The sequence below is a fragment of the Callithrix jacchus genome, chromosome 11 (assembly GCF_049354715.1).
Source record: "Callithrix jacchus isolate 240 chromosome 11, calJac240_pri, whole genome shotgun sequence".
Taxonomy (NCBI): domain Eukaryota; kingdom Metazoa; phylum Chordata; class Mammalia; order Primates; family Cebidae; genus Callithrix; species Callithrix jacchus.
The window spans coordinates 119057254-119074855 of NC_133512.1; the positions used below are offsets into that span (position 1 = coordinate 119057254).

The 17602-nt window shown below is 41.5% G+C and overlaps 1 protein-coding gene across 1 annotated transcript in view; it reads right to left on the reverse strand.

Moving 5' to 3' along the window:
• The window catches only part of SND1 (staphylococcal nuclease and tudor domain containing 1), a 443208-nt gene that overhangs the window by 179974 nt on the left and 245632 nt on the right, over positions 1 to 17602 (reverse strand). The window contains exon 14 of the mRNA XM_002752042.7: positions 4342 to 4414. Within this exon, the coding sequence (XP_002752088.2) occupies positions 4342 to 4414 (73 nt within the window). The remainder of the gene's footprint in view (positions 1 to 4341; positions 4415 to 17602) is intronic.

Sequence of the window (17602 nt, forward strand, 5' to 3'; positions counted from 1 at the left end):
GTAACTCCTCATGCACAGAGGAGAGACATGAAAGAAAAAGGACAGAGAAGAAAATTCAGATACACACTATGACTCATTGAGTCCTAATCCCAAATAAAAGGAAGACAGAGAAGTGGAGGTAAAGCTAAAAGGTAAAATCAGCACTCGCAGGGCTGGCTGCAACTTGAGTAGTACAGAGCTCTCTCTAATCTTGGAACCATAATTGATTTGTCTGATCTACCAGAAGAACAGTAAGCCATGCACCAGCCCCATTTTATTGCCTGTTTTACACTCTGTATCTGCAGGAGATTGTATTTACTACAGAGCAGGCTACAGCAAAAACAATAATAAACCTAAGATAAAGAACAGCTGAGAAACCTGAGATAAAGAACACTGACATGCATATTCCAACTTTTTCTATGCTGGCAAGGGAGGGAGCTCAGACAGGATCAAGGAAAAACAAAACCCACTAACAATGAAAACACGGATGTACGAGTCAAACAGTCACCGCAGAACCACCCTCCAAATCAAACAAGACCTAGTACCAAGTCGGTCAAATTCTCAGCTGGTTCTACACACTCTGGAACATCCTTGGCCTAAAAGGAAAGCAGACTATGATAGAAATGACAGCAGTGGCTGGTACTTCTAATACCACAGTTCCTACACACTGGGAAAAATTAGAAATAACAGAAAACCAGTAACTTCTTCAGGATCGAAGGTAGCAGCTTGGGAGTATGTAATTTTCTTCCCTTAGTAGTTAACCCTAAAAATAGGTGTAAAAGATGCAGATGGGTCAAGATGTTTGTTGTTGTTGTTGGTAGAGATGGTGTCTCACTATGGTGACCAGGCTGGTCTTGCACTACCGACCTTAAGCAATCCTCCCATCTCCGTCTCCCAAAGCGCTGGGATTACAGGCATCAGCCACCACACTTGGTCTAGCAGGCCAAGTCTTTATCAAAGCCCTAGACAAATAGGGGGTTTGTTCAGTTGGTGTTATATGCAGATATACTGTCTATCTTATGGAAAACACAACACTCAGATGACCCTGACATCAAAACCCATCTCTAATAACAAGAAGGCCTGCTTATTTGGCCACTTGGTATCTTACCTACCAAGGCGAGTCATCAACCTCACACTCCTGTGCTTGGATTACTTACTTCCAACCATAGGCAATCAGCTAAGCAGGACTTATATTTGCTTGGTCTTCATACAAAAACATTTTAATGCACTCTGACCATTATTCTGTGAAATCATTTTTTAAACAGCAAAAGGAGATAACGGAAAAGGAGTAGAAACTCAATTCCTAAAGACGAAGGCAGTTAACGCTAGAACAAAATTACAGGTTATTTGCCCCATCATCAGGTATCTCTTCCATTCAACACATTTCTTAAGAGTGTTTAGGAGACAGAATGTGCACTTATGCATGTCTTTTCTTAATTTTCCCTCACCAACTATGTGTACTGGGATGGAGAGGAGGGTGGTGAGAGGTGTTATGCACAAACACCAGTTCATTGTAAATTATTTTGGCAGCATATTGCCCACACTGTCAGCTCAACAAAAACCTCCATTTATCATGGCCTGTAACTAAGAGGGGGATCAATCTGGGGCAGTAGGTAACAGAGTCAAAGATTAGAAAACAATTAAGAAATCTCTGTGAAACCATTCTGTATACGTACATTAGATTGTATTTCATCCCTGTTTATTTTTCATCTAGGTGTAAACCATTTGCCCATCTGACCCCACACCTGTCCCTCAGACAGCAAAATCGCCAGCACGCTTCAGGAAGCAGAAAACGCATATATCTCACTTAAATGGAACAAGGGCATCCAGCTTACACATGGACTTAACTCTGTGATGGAAAGATGGGAAGGTTAGAAGGTGGGAAAAGACAAAACTCTTCTATTAAAGAGGGTATAAAAAAACTGCAATCTCAGCTGAATAATTTGTGATTCAGGCAGACAAGGTCATATCTGACATCCATTTAAATTGAACAGCTTTTTCACATTCAGTCTCCTACTTGCTCAGGCTTTACTCTTTTATTTATGTGGTGACTGAGGGAAATTTAATTGGCATTTATGTTTAAATAACTTAAGAGCAAACCGAACCTCCAATATGGAGACAGAAAAGATAATACAAATTGAAATAGAAAAAGTTGGAATATATGTGTCAGTGTTCTTTATCTCAGGTTTCTCAGCTGTTCTTTATCTTAGGTTTATTATTGTTTTGCTGAGCTACAGTTTAAACTACAGAAACTGAGCTACAGTTTAAGGGGGAATTGGTGGGGTAGCAATAAAAATAAATAAATAAATGAAGACAAGTTTCACAAGACCCACTGCTAATGATGACAGAAATAAAGGAATTAAAAAAGCATCAGAAATCATCAAGGAAGGAGGCAGCATAAGACTCAGAGATGGCAATAAAGATCTTTAGGACACCACATTGAGGGGTGCAGAGAGGACAGCCCCAAGGCCTCAAAACCTCCTTAGAGTTGCTTCACCTCACTGCTGGTGTGAAATCAGAACCAGAAATGAACTCAGGTGGGACCAAGGAGAGAACCTATCCCCACAGCTGAAATCAGCTTCTGGAAGGCCCTGGAGTGTGGGCCTCACATAAGCTTTTGGATGAGCATATTTGGCCCTTTGTGTAAAAGGGCTTTCATTGCATTTTCCAAAACACTGATACTTTTTTTTTCTCCTGCTAATAAACTGCCAAAAATTTGCCCTCTTATTACTATAACAGCTTTACCAAAAGACCAATATTAAGGAAAGAATTGAGAATGCCTCAGCACATACATAAAAATATTAATAATATAAATGCAAGGAACAACTCAGCCGGGTAAGCTCCACAGTAAATAAGCCAAGTAACAGTGCTGGGTGAGTCACATCTGTTACAAATGAACATCAGCAGATACACCATAGTTACCTGTGGCTCAAAGGCCATTAGCTACAGGTTTCTGGGCTTCTCAGATTCTAAGCCACAAAAAGTACATATCACTTTATTTCACCCACTTAACAGAGAACCCAACCTCTAGACTGAAGTCCAGTTAATGTGTTGTAGGTAACATTGTTTAACTATAATCTGCAGTAACTGGTTATAGAGAAAGAAAAGCTCAACAGAGTCCCATTGTCTAAGATGAGCAGGGGACCCCTGCACCCAGGCAAAAGGGAGCCTGCCAGACACATTTGTAGCAAGCAATCACCAGAAGCAACAGAAAAAACCTCAGCCAGGCCTGGGCACACCACATAACAGGAAGATAATACACTCTGATTCATTACTCCTGCAGCCTAGGCGGAGCTCTAGAACTTTTGTTTATACTAGTATTTTCTTCCCAGTGAAGGCAAATTTCCCAAGTGCCTAAGCTAAGATTTACTGGCCCTTCCTCCTTCATCTCCCTGGGCATCTTCCCTATACATGGTACAGACCTGATCCTTTCCTTAACCATTGGTGACTGCAGCGTTGAAATGGATGGTGTGTCTCTCAGCAACAGAGAGTGCCTTTTCTGGTCACCTGATCAAAATCAGCACTTATACCACTCACTATCCCCTCAGCCAGTTTTATTTCTCTTCACAGTAGTTTTTGCTACCTGGCATTGCAGCTGCCTCCCTTTCCCACTTGAACGTAGGGACTTCATCAGTTTTCTTCATTGCCATATTCTCAGTGCTTACAGCAATTCCTGGCATACAGTAGGCACTCAATAAGCACTTGTTGACTAAATGAACAAACCACCTCAACTAATAAAAGGATCTATTCAGCCAAAGAGACCCTAAACATTCAAAGGTAAAGTCCTTATAGCTAAAGAATCACTTGGACACAGCCTATGGAAAGCGCTAAAATACTGGTGCCATTGATTCTTCTTTATTATCTATCTGCATTATCTCAAAGGATATTCATACATTTCTCCATTCTGTCCCACTTATAGGCAAGCAGAGGAACAAGAGATCATGAGGAAATCATGATCAATTCATATACTTGTCCTAAAACCTATACTTAACCTTTTGCCAGTAAGACTTCCCACTCACAGAAAGAACTGGACAGGGGTTTTTAAAAGAGGCAATTTTATTTTAATACAACAGAGAAGAAGTACCTTCCAAACTCAAAATACAGTAATTCAAAATGAAAAAGCAACATAGAGACAGTTCAGGTAAAGAAAAAGAATGAAGTTAATTCTGCTTTTCCAGATTATAAAACAGGCTCCCTATAGATACCTAAGTAGATGCCCCAGGGGAAAAAAAAAATCACATTCAGTGCCTGGAAAGGAGTGAGCTAGAGAAAACACAAAAGCTGAAGTCCTTCAGCAAATATGCAGACGCGCTCTTGAGCCTCTGAGCCACACAGCTTGATTCAGGGACTCACTCGACTCACCCCAGATATATCTGCGACTCGGTGGATAGGCACTTCCTTCTTGCTATGCAATCCTTTGCCATTCTTAATAGCTCTGTTAAGGAAGAAGAGAAAACCCGATTAAAATAAGAATCACAATGGGAAGGGGTAGGAGGGTGTGAAAATGAAGAGAGAATCAAGGGTTGTTAAAGTGAGGATGTATGACTACACAAGTCACACCGCACACTGCTGAGTAGCCGGTCTGTGCAAGAGGATTTGGTGGAGGGGGGATTATAAAGCTGCTCTTCTCTTAAGCCCAGTTTCTAGCACTTGGCTGCCAGTTGTCACTAACAGTGTGCTTGGTAATCAATGGGCTCCCTTACTTGTTTCCAAATTAAAGGCATTGTTCCAGGCACAAAAGAGGAATCAGTTAGAGCAGCACCCACCTGAGAAACAGAAGTAATAACGTTTCGGAGTTTAATCACATGAAACATTTTAAATGTAAAATATGTGGCTAGTGTTCCAATTCTAATGCAAATAAGTTCCTCCCAGGTAAAAAGATAAGTTGTCCTGAATGGAGCAATATTGTAGAGAAAAGTCATTTAACAGTAGGGAAAAAAAATTAGCAAATGCTACATAACTGACATTAAGTCTCATTTTCAATCAGTCTCAGCTATAATAAGAGGGGATTTAAAGGGAACTCTGGGATTCTGCCAACCTCAGCCATGGGTTGGTTTGCTCTAATCACCCAATCCTCAGTGGTAGCTCTGGGGACAGAAGCCTAAGCATCACTCAGTATGACAACCAGTATAACAATGAAGGACCACAGAATAAAAGCGACTGGTGAATCATCATTTGGTCCCTACACTGTTGGATAAGGCCTTCCTGTGCACTGCCAGCCTGCAGACATCAGCAGGGAAGAGTTCTGAGCTTAAGAGACAGGGAACTAGAGATGTTCCCATGAATCTTGTTGGGGGGGTGTTGCTCAGTGCTAAGTAGAACAGTCATACTTGGGCTTTTATCATCTGCCTGAGCCCCCTTCCTTCATCCCAGGAGATCTGTCCCTCACTCAACTGATTGGAAATGCTTCTGGTTCAGAAACAACCAAAGTTTTCCTTACTATCTAGGGTCTACTCCTTGATGAGGGCAAGCACTGAATTAACAAGAAAATAAAAATCATAGCCTCTCTTTCACTCTGATCTGAAACGCTAACCGAAAGACAGCACTTCCAAATTCCTTGAATCTCCTGGCTCCTCTTGAAGCCACTGGGCTTCAGCTCTAGAAACTGCAAATGGGGCCCTTTGCACTTTGGGAGGCTAAGGCGGGCAGGGCAGATCACTTGAGGTCAGGCGTTTGAGACCAGTCTGGCCAACATGCAAAACCCCCACTCTACTAAAAAAGTCCAAAATTCAGCCAAGTGTGGTGGCAAATGCCTGTAATCCTAGCTACTTGGGAGGCTGAGGCAGAAGAATCGCTTAAACCCAGGAGGAAGAGGTTGCAGTGGGACGAGATCGTTCCACTGCACTCTAACCTGGGCCAAAGAATGAGAGACTGTCTCAAAATAAAGTAAAAGAAATTGCAAATGGGTAAGAATATTTCCCTTTACAATTTCCTCTAGTGATTTATCATTCAGGGATCCTGTTAGTGGTCAGGAACCAAGGCTGATTCTCAAGCTTTGCCCCTCACCCCTTGGGATTTGCAAGCTACCAGTAAAAGACTAGAGGTTGGTGGCTAGCAGCCAACTAACGATCCAACTCTTCCACCTCCCAAAGCCCTGCTTATATCTTGCATGTCCTATTTCTATAACCTCCTCTGCCACCAGCAGGCTCTCCTTATTTTGCTACTGTAAATTGGAAGATGCAGCCTTAAGATCGAAGCTGCCGTGATGCAAGACATGCTCCCTCCCACTCTGACCATACCTCACATCCTTCAAGGCAAGACCTGCAAAGCTTTCTGTAGGTCCTATGGGGCACTAAATGCCTACAGCCTTATCCTTTAAAAACAAGGACAAACAAAATAAACAGATCTGTTCTGTAAACATACAGGTTCAAGTTAGAGCACCGCTGAAATTGTGGCCTTTCCTGGGGGCTGGAGAGCATCTCATATACTAAAAGGAAAAAAGAACAGGGCCTGAGCAGTAAGTTAGAAAGCAAAGATCCTCGAGGCAAAAGCAGTGAGGTGGGAAACTATAATTCTGCCTTCTTTCTGTGATCACAAAGTATCTCTGTGCTATAAGCAGAAATCTAGGACTTAACCAAGACTAAATATGCTACCAAAGAGGAAAAAATTAACATCAAAAACTGGAAGATGTGGATAATGGTGTACACATGACATTTAAAATAATAGCAGCAACACGATCTTTAAAAATGTCTTAATATTATTCATGTTCTACCCTGTTTCTACAAAGCATATTATCAGATACTTATTTGTGTTCTGGCATAAATTTTGGGAAAACGTTCAAAGACAATTTTTTCACGCTTTAAATATTATCGTTAAACTAGATCCATTTCTGGCACATTCAAGAGGCAGCAAGAAATTAGCACTGTACCATCATATATAAACTGAGAAGCAGTCGTCCTTATTTTGTTAATTCTTCATAAAAGAGAAGCAAAATTCAAAGTTAACAACAGGTAGTTAACCATTAAATTCAAATATGCCCACCTAGGAAGCACTCTAGCCTCTTAGCAGCATACTAGATCAAGACTACAAAGTGGGAGGGGTCTGTGAGAAATGAGCAGAATGACCTGCTTCAGCAAAGGTCTCCTTCCCCATGCCAAGGCTGATTTGCTTCTGGATCCCACACAGCTGCAGGAACAACACTGAGTGAGCCATCTCCAGAAAACCTCCCTCTGCCTGTCACAAGGCTGATGCCACAGCAAGAGATTCCCCACGAAAGAGTACCTGGGGGTAGTGCCCAGGGTAGGAATTCAGGAATGAATCGCACAGATGAGAGGAGAAAATGCCAACAGGAGAGGCCTGCCACCGCTATCTGCAAGGGGAGAGTGTGTCTTTATTCCAAGCTATGAGGATACATGACATGGAGACCCAGGCTCTGCTGAAAATAAGGTGTACTGCCTTGCTACCACTTCTCAGTGGGGTTCTCCTCTGCATCTCACATAACCCAGTTTCTCGGGGATAGATTTGTGGAGTTCTGTCTTTGCGACGTGGGAAGGTAGGCAGACCACAGGCTGGTTTCCACTGTATCTGCTCCACAGAGCAAACACGCACCCCTCCTCCCCACACCGCCTTTCCCTGCGGGCCTTAGCCACAGCTCTGCATCCCTTTTCATTAGGCAAGGAATGAAACTCCTGACTTCTAAACTTCTCCTGCTGTGTCTGCTTAATAGCCGCTTCCTCACAAAGGCAGGCTGGTGTGCAGGCCAGCCAGGAGAAGGGAAGCAGTGGGGCAGAACACAGCCTAATCCTAAGCTTTCCTCTCCAAGATGCAGCGGTACGAAGACTGCAAAGACTACCAGTGTCAATAACGGACAAACATCATCACCAGTCAGGCAAAGTAAGTATATATCTGCGTACATGCCAAGGAGTGGAGGGCAACACAAGGATGAAAACTCAGCTTTCTAGGTTGGTTCTAAGAACCACGGGGCTGTATGGTGCTCAAGTGTGGGAAGATGAACTCTATTCAGACCACTGGAAAACTCTGCTTTCTTTAAACAACAAAGTTGAAAATTCTCACATGGTAGCTGCTGCTTTTCCTCTACAAGAAAAACCCTACCGCTTTGCAAAGGCAGATGAGGACATTTTTGCGGGGAGATCATCTCCATGGCCTCAGCACAAGATTAGAATCTGCATACATTTCATGCCAAGCAAGAGTCTGCTCTTAGGTTTGCAGTCCCTGGTTCATCGAGAAAATGCCAAGACCATTGCTCTCCAAGCTGGAAGTCTTAGCACCACCGTCACAGTCTCTCCTGTGCCAATGAGCAGGTCTCCCTTACTGCCAATTCAATGATGGCAGATTGTCATTCTGAACAAACGTTCTTGTGAGCTTACAAAAAACTCAGGATTTATGGCTAGATTCAACCTTATCACAACCACAAAATAGCACATCAGGACTTCTTAACCTGGGGACATACCGAACATCAGCTTGGATGCTAGAAATCCCTCTGATCCACCCTAAAGTATCTGTGAATTTTCTGAGGGAGCAGGAGCTTTCAACAGTTTTACAAAAAGAACTACTTTCAGATATGAAAGAGATCTAAAGAAAATACAATGAGAGAAAGCAGAAATGGCATGTAATAGGTGGCAGGGAGATGATGGGGCAAGAAGGCTATAGAGCTGAGGGAGATCAGGACCCCTGAACACATCTCCTCATCTGTAACTTCCTTTTAACAATGCTTTCCTGGTAACCAGGCTCCATGATATCCCTTCACTCTGCTTTTGCTTTACCCCTACATCCAACATTCTTTCATAATTGTGCTCACTTGGCCCTTTGGAACTCTCTTGGGCTAGGCCCTCACCAATTTATTTCAAGATAACATCACCACGAGTATTTTAACTAAATTCAATCAATCCCTTTTGAAACTACACACACTTTGAACGCTGCACACCACTGTCACATCATTTCTCAATAAAAATCAACATCATCATTTTCTTCCCCTACTTACACCCCAAACAAAGACAAAGTGAAATCAAGTGGAAATTATCAGACTTGGCTTTCATGGGCCCCGACCATGTGGTCCTAGTTTACGTATACACATGATTTCCACATTACTCCTAATCCAATTAGGCCCATTTTCTTCATGCCCCCTACATACAAGTTATTAATTATGTGTGTCCCCTGGGCTTTTTGCTTCCCCCTTGATTCTACTTGTCAGTCTAGGTCAACGCTACAATGAAAAGAGTATCACGTATCTGTAGCCAAACCTCACTATAATCATAAAATAGTTATGACAACAGAAAACCTGGGGTCCTAGGTGAACTCCTTAGTTGTGCGCACGTGCATGTGTGTGCACATGCTCACAGACACACACAGGTATCACTCAGTTCAGCATGTAAACTGCAACATACGACTTTCAAATTGTTTCATGTATTAATCTTTATTTCTGTAGCTAGACTACAGGCCCCTTGAGGGTTAGTATTCTGCCCTTAATCTTTATTATAGTATTTAACAGACAGCAATCTTTCCATAATTATATAAATTCAGGGCCATCTAGTTTAATTAAAGTGTGCCAAGTAAAGCTGAACGAATGTTTGGTAACTGACTGACTAATGCAGAACAGCGAAAATATTTCAAATTGGAGACAGGGACAATGCCTAAGTGACTGTAAGGGAAAAGAATGGGGTTTGTTGGCTTTCCCGGAAGCATAGTCTCTGATCTATGCTACAGGGCAGAAGCAGCTGAAGACTGGCCTCTGAGCAGAAACAGAAGCAGAGGAGCATCCAGAACAAAAGCATCATATTCCACATTAAGTCTCCTGGAACTGCAGGAGATGGGCAAGAATCTGAGTGGCAGTGAGTAGGAGCAAAGCTTGACCACTGTAAACAATAAAACAGAGCCAAATAGCAGGATTGCAAGGAACTCCTACTATATACTAAAGGAGAAATGACTCAGTAGGAAGAAAAATTAATTCCAACAGAAAAGGTTAAAAAGCAGAACAAAGAGTAAAAACTTGGTAAACTTCCAAAGCACATTTCATTGTGTTTCGGGTCACATTGAGGAATACGGTTTTTCAGCATGAACCAAATACAGATATCAATGAAACACGGCAGCAATAAATAATTCCTTTGGCCTTTCTTCCAGTTCCTTGGCAGCTGGAGGAAGTGACAGGGAAGCACCACTCAGAAAACAAGATACAGAGCAGGAGCAGGTGCAGAATGGTAGGTGGGGGCACTAAGATTATGCAGCTGCATTTTCAACGAAAATGAGAATTACTGATGAGAAAGACAGAAAAGATTGAGAGTGCACAGACTGGAAATGAGGAAATTGAGTCCTATGGTCAAGGGAAGGTGGGCAGACTAATGAGTCAGCAGGTATTATGAGGCAGTGAAGCAAATAACAAAGAACTCTAGGTCATGATCTCGTCTAAAACTAACATAAGGAAGGAATGAAGACACATGCTATTGTGCTGGGTATGACAATGGATCTGCAGTGGCAGATAAGAGGGAGGAAAGGGATTATAAACTCCAAGGCAGAGAACCGCCAACTCAATGCTAGAGATGAGGAAAACACAGTTGTAAACTCTACTATCCCAAATTAGGATCGAAGGAATATTAGAGCTAGGTAGTAGTGGTTATTAGCAGTCTAAAATCTTCTTGAGAGAACAGGGCTGCCTCAGGAAGGTGGATTACTCAAAGCTGCCTCAACGACACTGATTTTATAGATTTTGCTGTTCTGATTACAAAGTCCAACAGAAAAAAATTTCGGGAAACAATGACTCATCCTATTTCAAGAAGAAAACACCCTTTAATCATCACTTTTAATAGGTGCACGGGAAATCTATCATATATGAATGTATGGTTCAAAATTGTAATCAATCCCCTGTTGCTAGATATTTATGTGAATAGTTCTACTATTATAGATAATGCCATGAGGAATAACTTCTAGACAAACTGATGAGCACCTTGCCAATTACCTCCTTAGGATAAGAAACTGCTGTCATAGGGCAAGAAATTGTCATTTGCTTTCCATCTCTCTTTACCAAGGCAAACCAAGCAGAACACGCCTTCTCTTGTGGACTCTATTTGTAGATAACCCATCAAAATACAAGGGTGCTCCTGTCCCTATGTATCCCAGCTACCCATATATATTTTCCATTTTCGTAATTATACTTGTAATTATTTACTTGTTCACTGAAATCACCACTAGAGAATGTGTTTTTGTTTTTACCCTCAAAACAGCTGGTAAAATACTTGTTACTATAACACAAACGTATCAGTTACAGAAAATTTTAATTTGTCTTTTGACTGAGTGAAAAGCAACAATTCTGTGACAATGTTCAGTTTGGAAACCGGTTTTTCAGTGTGAGCTACATTTACTCTGACCTACTGGAAAAAATTCCTTGCCATACCCCAGAGATTTGGCTCTCTGACCTTGATGCAGAAGCAAGAGCAATGGGAAGTAATCCTTCTCAACTTCTGGGCCCAAAGCTGGAGGGTACTGGTGGAGGGGAGAGTCAGAAGCAGCTTAGGATAAAACAGATATGTACAAGGTAGTTTACAAGAAATGTAGATGTAAAGAATCCTGCAAATGAAAGAAAGCTATGAAGCAGATTACCCGTTCACAGGCAGATACAAAATTCTGTGCATTGATGTATCAGTGATTAATTATTCGAACTATAGTTCTCCTGAGAGATTTCTATGGATTAGAGCAGAAGCAGGATAGGGATATGCCTAAAAGAGACTCAGCTCTCCGACCCACTCAGCCACCTGACGCTGCAGATGAGCCAAAGCAAGCAAGCACTGTAACACTTGAGATTATTTCACATTAAATTAGCCAAGAGCTGGTGGAGGCTACTCAGAAGGAATCGAATTAAGGAACCATGAACTCAGAGTTTGAGGGACGGGGAAAGAGACAGGAGTCAAGGGGAATGAAAAGCTGGGACATACTATAGAAATCCAAAGCTCATCCATTCCATGCCTTGTTCTCTGTTACTTAAAACCACAATTGTAATTCCAATTACAGTGAAGATTAAATGATCAGTCTTCCATAAAAGGGCACACACTTTGATTTGTTTTACAAAGATAAGGAACTGATTAGGGCAGTGCTTCTCAAATTTTAGTGTGCATCAGAGTCACCTGAAGAACATGTTAAAAGAGACTTCAGGGGGCAGGGTGCCGAGAATTCACACTTCTAACAAGTTTCCAAGTGACAGTGATGTGGCTGGTTTGAGAGCCACTGGTTTAGGGAAGCAAGTTATATAAGACATTCAAGAAAGTCAAGGGTCAAGTGTTATCACTTTATTGTTACAGTTTATTTTTGATTGAAATGATATTCCCAGTACAAGAACCTTCAAGAGCCTCTTAGCCAAGAATAGAGTGAGATGGAAGAAAATAGACAAGAGGTTCTGGACAGATAAGCGGTCATAGCTGAAACTATTTTGGGGGGTGGGGGTGGGGAAAGACACAACGATGACTAATTCATGTAGGAAATTTAGCCTAGAACAATGTCCTCTCTGAAGGAATACAACCAGTGTAGACTAATGATTACAGGACAGAGCCAAGGAGGACCGCTTCCCAGCAGTTCATCATCCACCCATGATCTGCAGGACTACCCACAGCTTGCTACTCAAGACAGGAGATAAAGCTAAGGGGCGCCAGCTATACCCCAGCCCCTCATGAATCATAAAGAAAAGTCTCACAGCATGAGTTACGTCAGAAGGAACAAGGGGTGGGGAGGGAAGAGAAGGACGAGATGGAGGGAGTGAACAGATCCTCTTAATATCCTGAAGGAGAAAACTATTTGGAAATGGAGACATTATACAGCTCTCCAGAAGTGGCCATTTGTGCTGCCTTAAATGCAGATTGATTACTGCTATTTGGATGTTGAGTGCATCATCTTTTCTGAAGAAAGGGAAAAGCTAAATTTCCCCACATTCAGCTGCATCGTCAAATCACTTCCCCACACCAGCTCTTTTAATGCATTTTCCTGTTATCACATCCACTTGCAAAAACTGATCTTCCCTACTCCTCAACAGTGAAACCCTCCACACTAATACATAATGACACGTGCTGAATCCAACTAGCAACCTCATGACCGTGACACTTAACTGCAAGCCCAAAATGGAGTGGGGTGTGCATTTCCGAAGTTAAAAAAGAAAGGAAGCTATTAGGACATTTAAGATAAAGGCCAGTCTCTTCCTCTGTGTTGGCTTTCAACCTATGAAGAGGGCAGTGGTAAGGCACCCAACTACTGCCTCCTATGATGCTTGAGCTAAAAATCCAACAGTACCCTGGTGTTACAGGAATCTACCATTAAACTTCAAGTAAAAACTCAGTTTTTCGCAGTATTCAGTAGGTTCTACTTTTACTCAAAAAGAATTTTCACTTGTTGAAGTCATTAGATTGAAAGTAAGAAATCTTCATTTATTTAAAGCCATACCATTAAACTATTGAGAAGGTAAGAACAGAGGCTGGACAGAAAAGATGAATTTCAGAAAGATGCTCTCATGGGACCATTTAATAAAAAAATGAGAGATGGAATTAAAAAGATGTAAGGCAAGGAGTGTTAAAAATAAAGAGGGAGGAAAGAGGAAGGGCTAAGAAAACAGGTAAGAAAAGAGAAGAAATAGGAAAAACAAGAAAATCCAGCGGTACTAATAAAATTATTTAATGCCTGTCCCTCTGAGATTGCATGCTTTGTAAAGGGTTGAGTCTATTATCTTTTTTGTTCACCACTATTATTGCCCATGTCTGGAACCAAGGATACGCTTAAAAAAAAAAAAAAAAAAAAAAAAGAGTAAAGAGAAGAAATGAATGCAAAGCCATGCAAAATAGACAAGCCTTAACCACTGATTCCGACAGAGGAAAGTTTGCTTTCTTAGAGAACTGATTAACCCATACAAACTACACACTCTGTGATAGGATATATCAGTCATAAAATTTCAAAACAGACAAATTCAATGCCAACTGTCTAAATAGATGGGTATAGAAATAAAACTTGCTTCTTATCAAGACATTTAACAAATCACAACTGTGTCAAATTAATGTACTAACCTCTTCCATTTCGGAATACTAAAATTGTATCTTTTAACTTAACAACAAAAAATGCTGGCAAATAGCTCTTCACATGTCATTCATAACCAGTATGTGAATGCTAGTAAAACTGAAGACACAGATATGAAGGACCCTGTCAACAGTTTTCTTTTTAAGGCACAAGTTACTTTTCCCCCATTTATTGAAATTTTATGGAAAAACTTTCCTATAAATCAGAAATAAAGGGAAAGCTCCTAAGTCCAGAGTAGAAGACCAAGAGCATTTCCTTCCCAGTGGTGTTAAAAGCACTTCAGTCAATGAAATTGCAAAATATATTTATAAGTCACTGCTATGAACACATAGAACTTAGCTCACCATGGCTCCCATTTGTCAGCAAGAGATACATGCAATTAATACTGTATCCCTCTTAATAATGACCAAGGATATTGGTTTAAGAAAGAAAGAGTTATTTGTTTATTGCTTTTGACCAAAGTCAGTGACAGAAATGCCAGTGCAGATTTCCTACAGGTTCAAGCACAGAAGCGTACAATATGAGGGTACTGCCAATCTCACTAAAAAAAGCAAGAGACTGGTGCTTATGGCTTTAGAGTATGGAGACTAGAGCTGGAGAACACATTAAGGCTGGAGTGCTAGTATTTTTTTTTGTTGTTGTTGTTTTTAAAAAAACAGGGTTTGCTGAATCAGAAAAATGAGTCCTTTAGGGGACTGGGAAGAGAAGGAGCCAAAGTGATGCTGAGATGAGGGCAGGTTCACACTTGCCTCTCAAAGATGGATGACAACACCATGGTTTTCTAAATCTGCAGTGTGCCAGGCAAGAAGCAGAATGCACATGAAAAGATAAGAGAGAACCTGCCCTTTTCTCTTCTCCTGAGATAACCCCAACCTCATTGTGTATGACCAGAATGAACCTACAATTCATTTAAATCTGCTCAGACACTAGGCTGTTCAATACAATTGCTTTCCTCCAGTCAAGCTGGAGCATCAGTTTCTTTTCTGAATATATACATCCAATCTTGAAATTGCAAATCTTAGAATTAAAAGATAGCTTTAAAGGAATAAAGCCCCAACTTCTGAACTAACATAACTTCTGTGTTTTCTTGCAAAGAGCCCAGATTCTAATAATTTCTAAGAATTCTTAAGATATTACATTTTAAAATAAAGCTTCTGATGGTAGCATCAGAAGATGTACACAGATGATAACCCCCGTGTCTAAAGAAAACAGCACACAGCCATGCTCTGATCTGACTCTAAACATTACAAACTTGAATTCAGTGTCCATAGTATGCTCAACAAAAGCTCCACTTGGAAGATATCTAGCAGGATGATGAAATTCACATTCTGGCCTCTCTGAAATCAAAACTTGGATGTGTAACACCAAATACATAAAATAGAGCATATGAAAGAATTTTGTGACACTTTAGAAAGTAAGAAGGGTCCCGGTAGTGACTCATTATCTTGGAAATACTAAAGAAGGATATAAGAAATATTCCCTGAAAAAGTTAAAAGCTCTGCCTAAAGTTTGGAAGACTCGTTAAGACTAGGCATATGCAGCAGGCCAGCTAACTGAGAAACACTAAAACAGAGGTATTGAAAATGCTGGGAAGTCAATATGGTGATCAAACAGGATCATGCAGAACAGAAATGATGTGTCATGCTCCCTACGGAGTCCATATCATGCTTCTAAAAAGGGAGACCAAGTTCAGGAGTGTCACAGAGAACTGTGGGTCATCTAAATTCTTTTTTCTGGTTGGGGGGTAGGGGCGGACAAAAGACAGAGGATACACATGCTGGAACTCTCAGAACCGTGGGACAACAGCAAGTGCTTTCCAATGAAGACTATGAGAGAAACAAGGCCTGAGAGCATATGAGAAAACTGCAAAACCTTATCTTGCTAGGACACAAGTTAATGAGAGAGGAGGCAGTTGATGATAGACAACAGAGCTGGAAGGCCGCCTTTTGGGAATGTGAGGTTTATTTACCCTTTAAACAAAAAAGATGTAGCTTCCTCTAGATGGGCCATGTATTTAAGACATAATGGGGGTTTCCCAAAGCAGAGAGGCACCTGAATAAAAGAGCTCTGAAGGGTAAGCAAACTGAACAGAGTTGCTGATGTGGTAGAGTTTGTGTCTATGCAGGCAGGTGGATATGCTTGAAAGCAATAGGCAAAGTGCAAATTGCTATTCTTCTTCCCCCTGTCTCATCTGGTCTCCCAATGAGTGCCTACCGCATCACTCCCTGAGCTCCCATGAAATGATATGAGAAAGGCTGGCAGATCATATCCCTTTGCAGAGGAAGCAGGGGCTGCAGAGCCCTGGGAAAGCTCATCAACTTCTAGGCAGGCAGCTGTGCTGACCTAAGTCAGACAAGTTTAACGGGCTGCCCTTTCCCCAAAGCTTACAATGTTTCTCTGAAAGTATTAATGGCCAAGCAGTGCACTGGAAAGCAAAGTCAACAGAAGAGCACTCTGCATCACCGCTGATATTACCAGCAATAACTAGGGTCAAAGAGTCTGTTAGAATTGACACCCTGATGGGGAGGAACTGAGCAGAATGATGCTCTGCCACCTGACTCGTCTATTATTTACCTAAAGAGTTTCAGAACGAATGACTGATATGAATGCAGCAGATGTTATGAATTTGGCCTTTGCCAAAGCATTAGAAACAGTACCTTAAGAAATTTTGCTTGGGAAATTAATTCAAACTGGCTTGGTTCAGTACACAATCGCTGAAGATTAAAAAGTGGCTGAAGGATGATAAACAAGAGACAGTTAAGTGACAGTCCATGCAGTGAGAGACTTGGGGTCAACACCAAAGCTATTCTTGTATAGGGGTTTTATTCAGGGCCCAGAACAGAAGTAAACAACTCACTAATGAGATCTGCAGAGGACACGAAGCTGGGAGGTAGAGAAAATGCACTGATAGGGGCATAAAATCACAAAGCAGAGTTCAACTAGAAAAAATACAGCTAATCTATCTAGGGGAAAGCAACCCTAAACTCAGATAACATTCAATACTTGGTCAGATAAGGGGCAGAAGAAGCACATGAAAGAGCTCTGACATGCCGTAACATGAGAGAGGCAAGACGAATGCTAAAGGAACATGGGGAGTATGACATAGGGGGACTCAAAATAAGCCAGTGTCAGGACACAGGTCGTCTTGAAAAGTGGTCAACTTTACCATTTGCAAGAAAAGGAGGCTGCCGTGAATCATGATTGTACCACTGCACTCCAGCCTGGACACAGAGCAAAACCCTGTCTCAAAACCACCACCACCACCACCAAAACCAAAAACATGGGATAGGGATTCTGCACTGAAAATCTTTTTTAATGGCTACAAATCCACCATTCTTATCTAGCAACTATTCTCATCTTTCTTGAATCTGACTTCACCTTCCTGGAGGTTAGCATTGAGAAGATGGCACTAGGCTAGCATCCTGAGGCTCACTGACAAGACTGCTCCAAACAAAAATTCCCTCACAGTTCATGCTGAGTATTTCTCCCCATTCTTTATGAGGCCTGTATCGCCTTATGGTAATGCCTCATGGGCATAGAAAGTGGTTAATTCTCTCCGTTTACTCAACCTGCAGCAGTGCAATGACCCTGAAGCCAATTTTCCCACCATCAGTCTGAAAGCTAT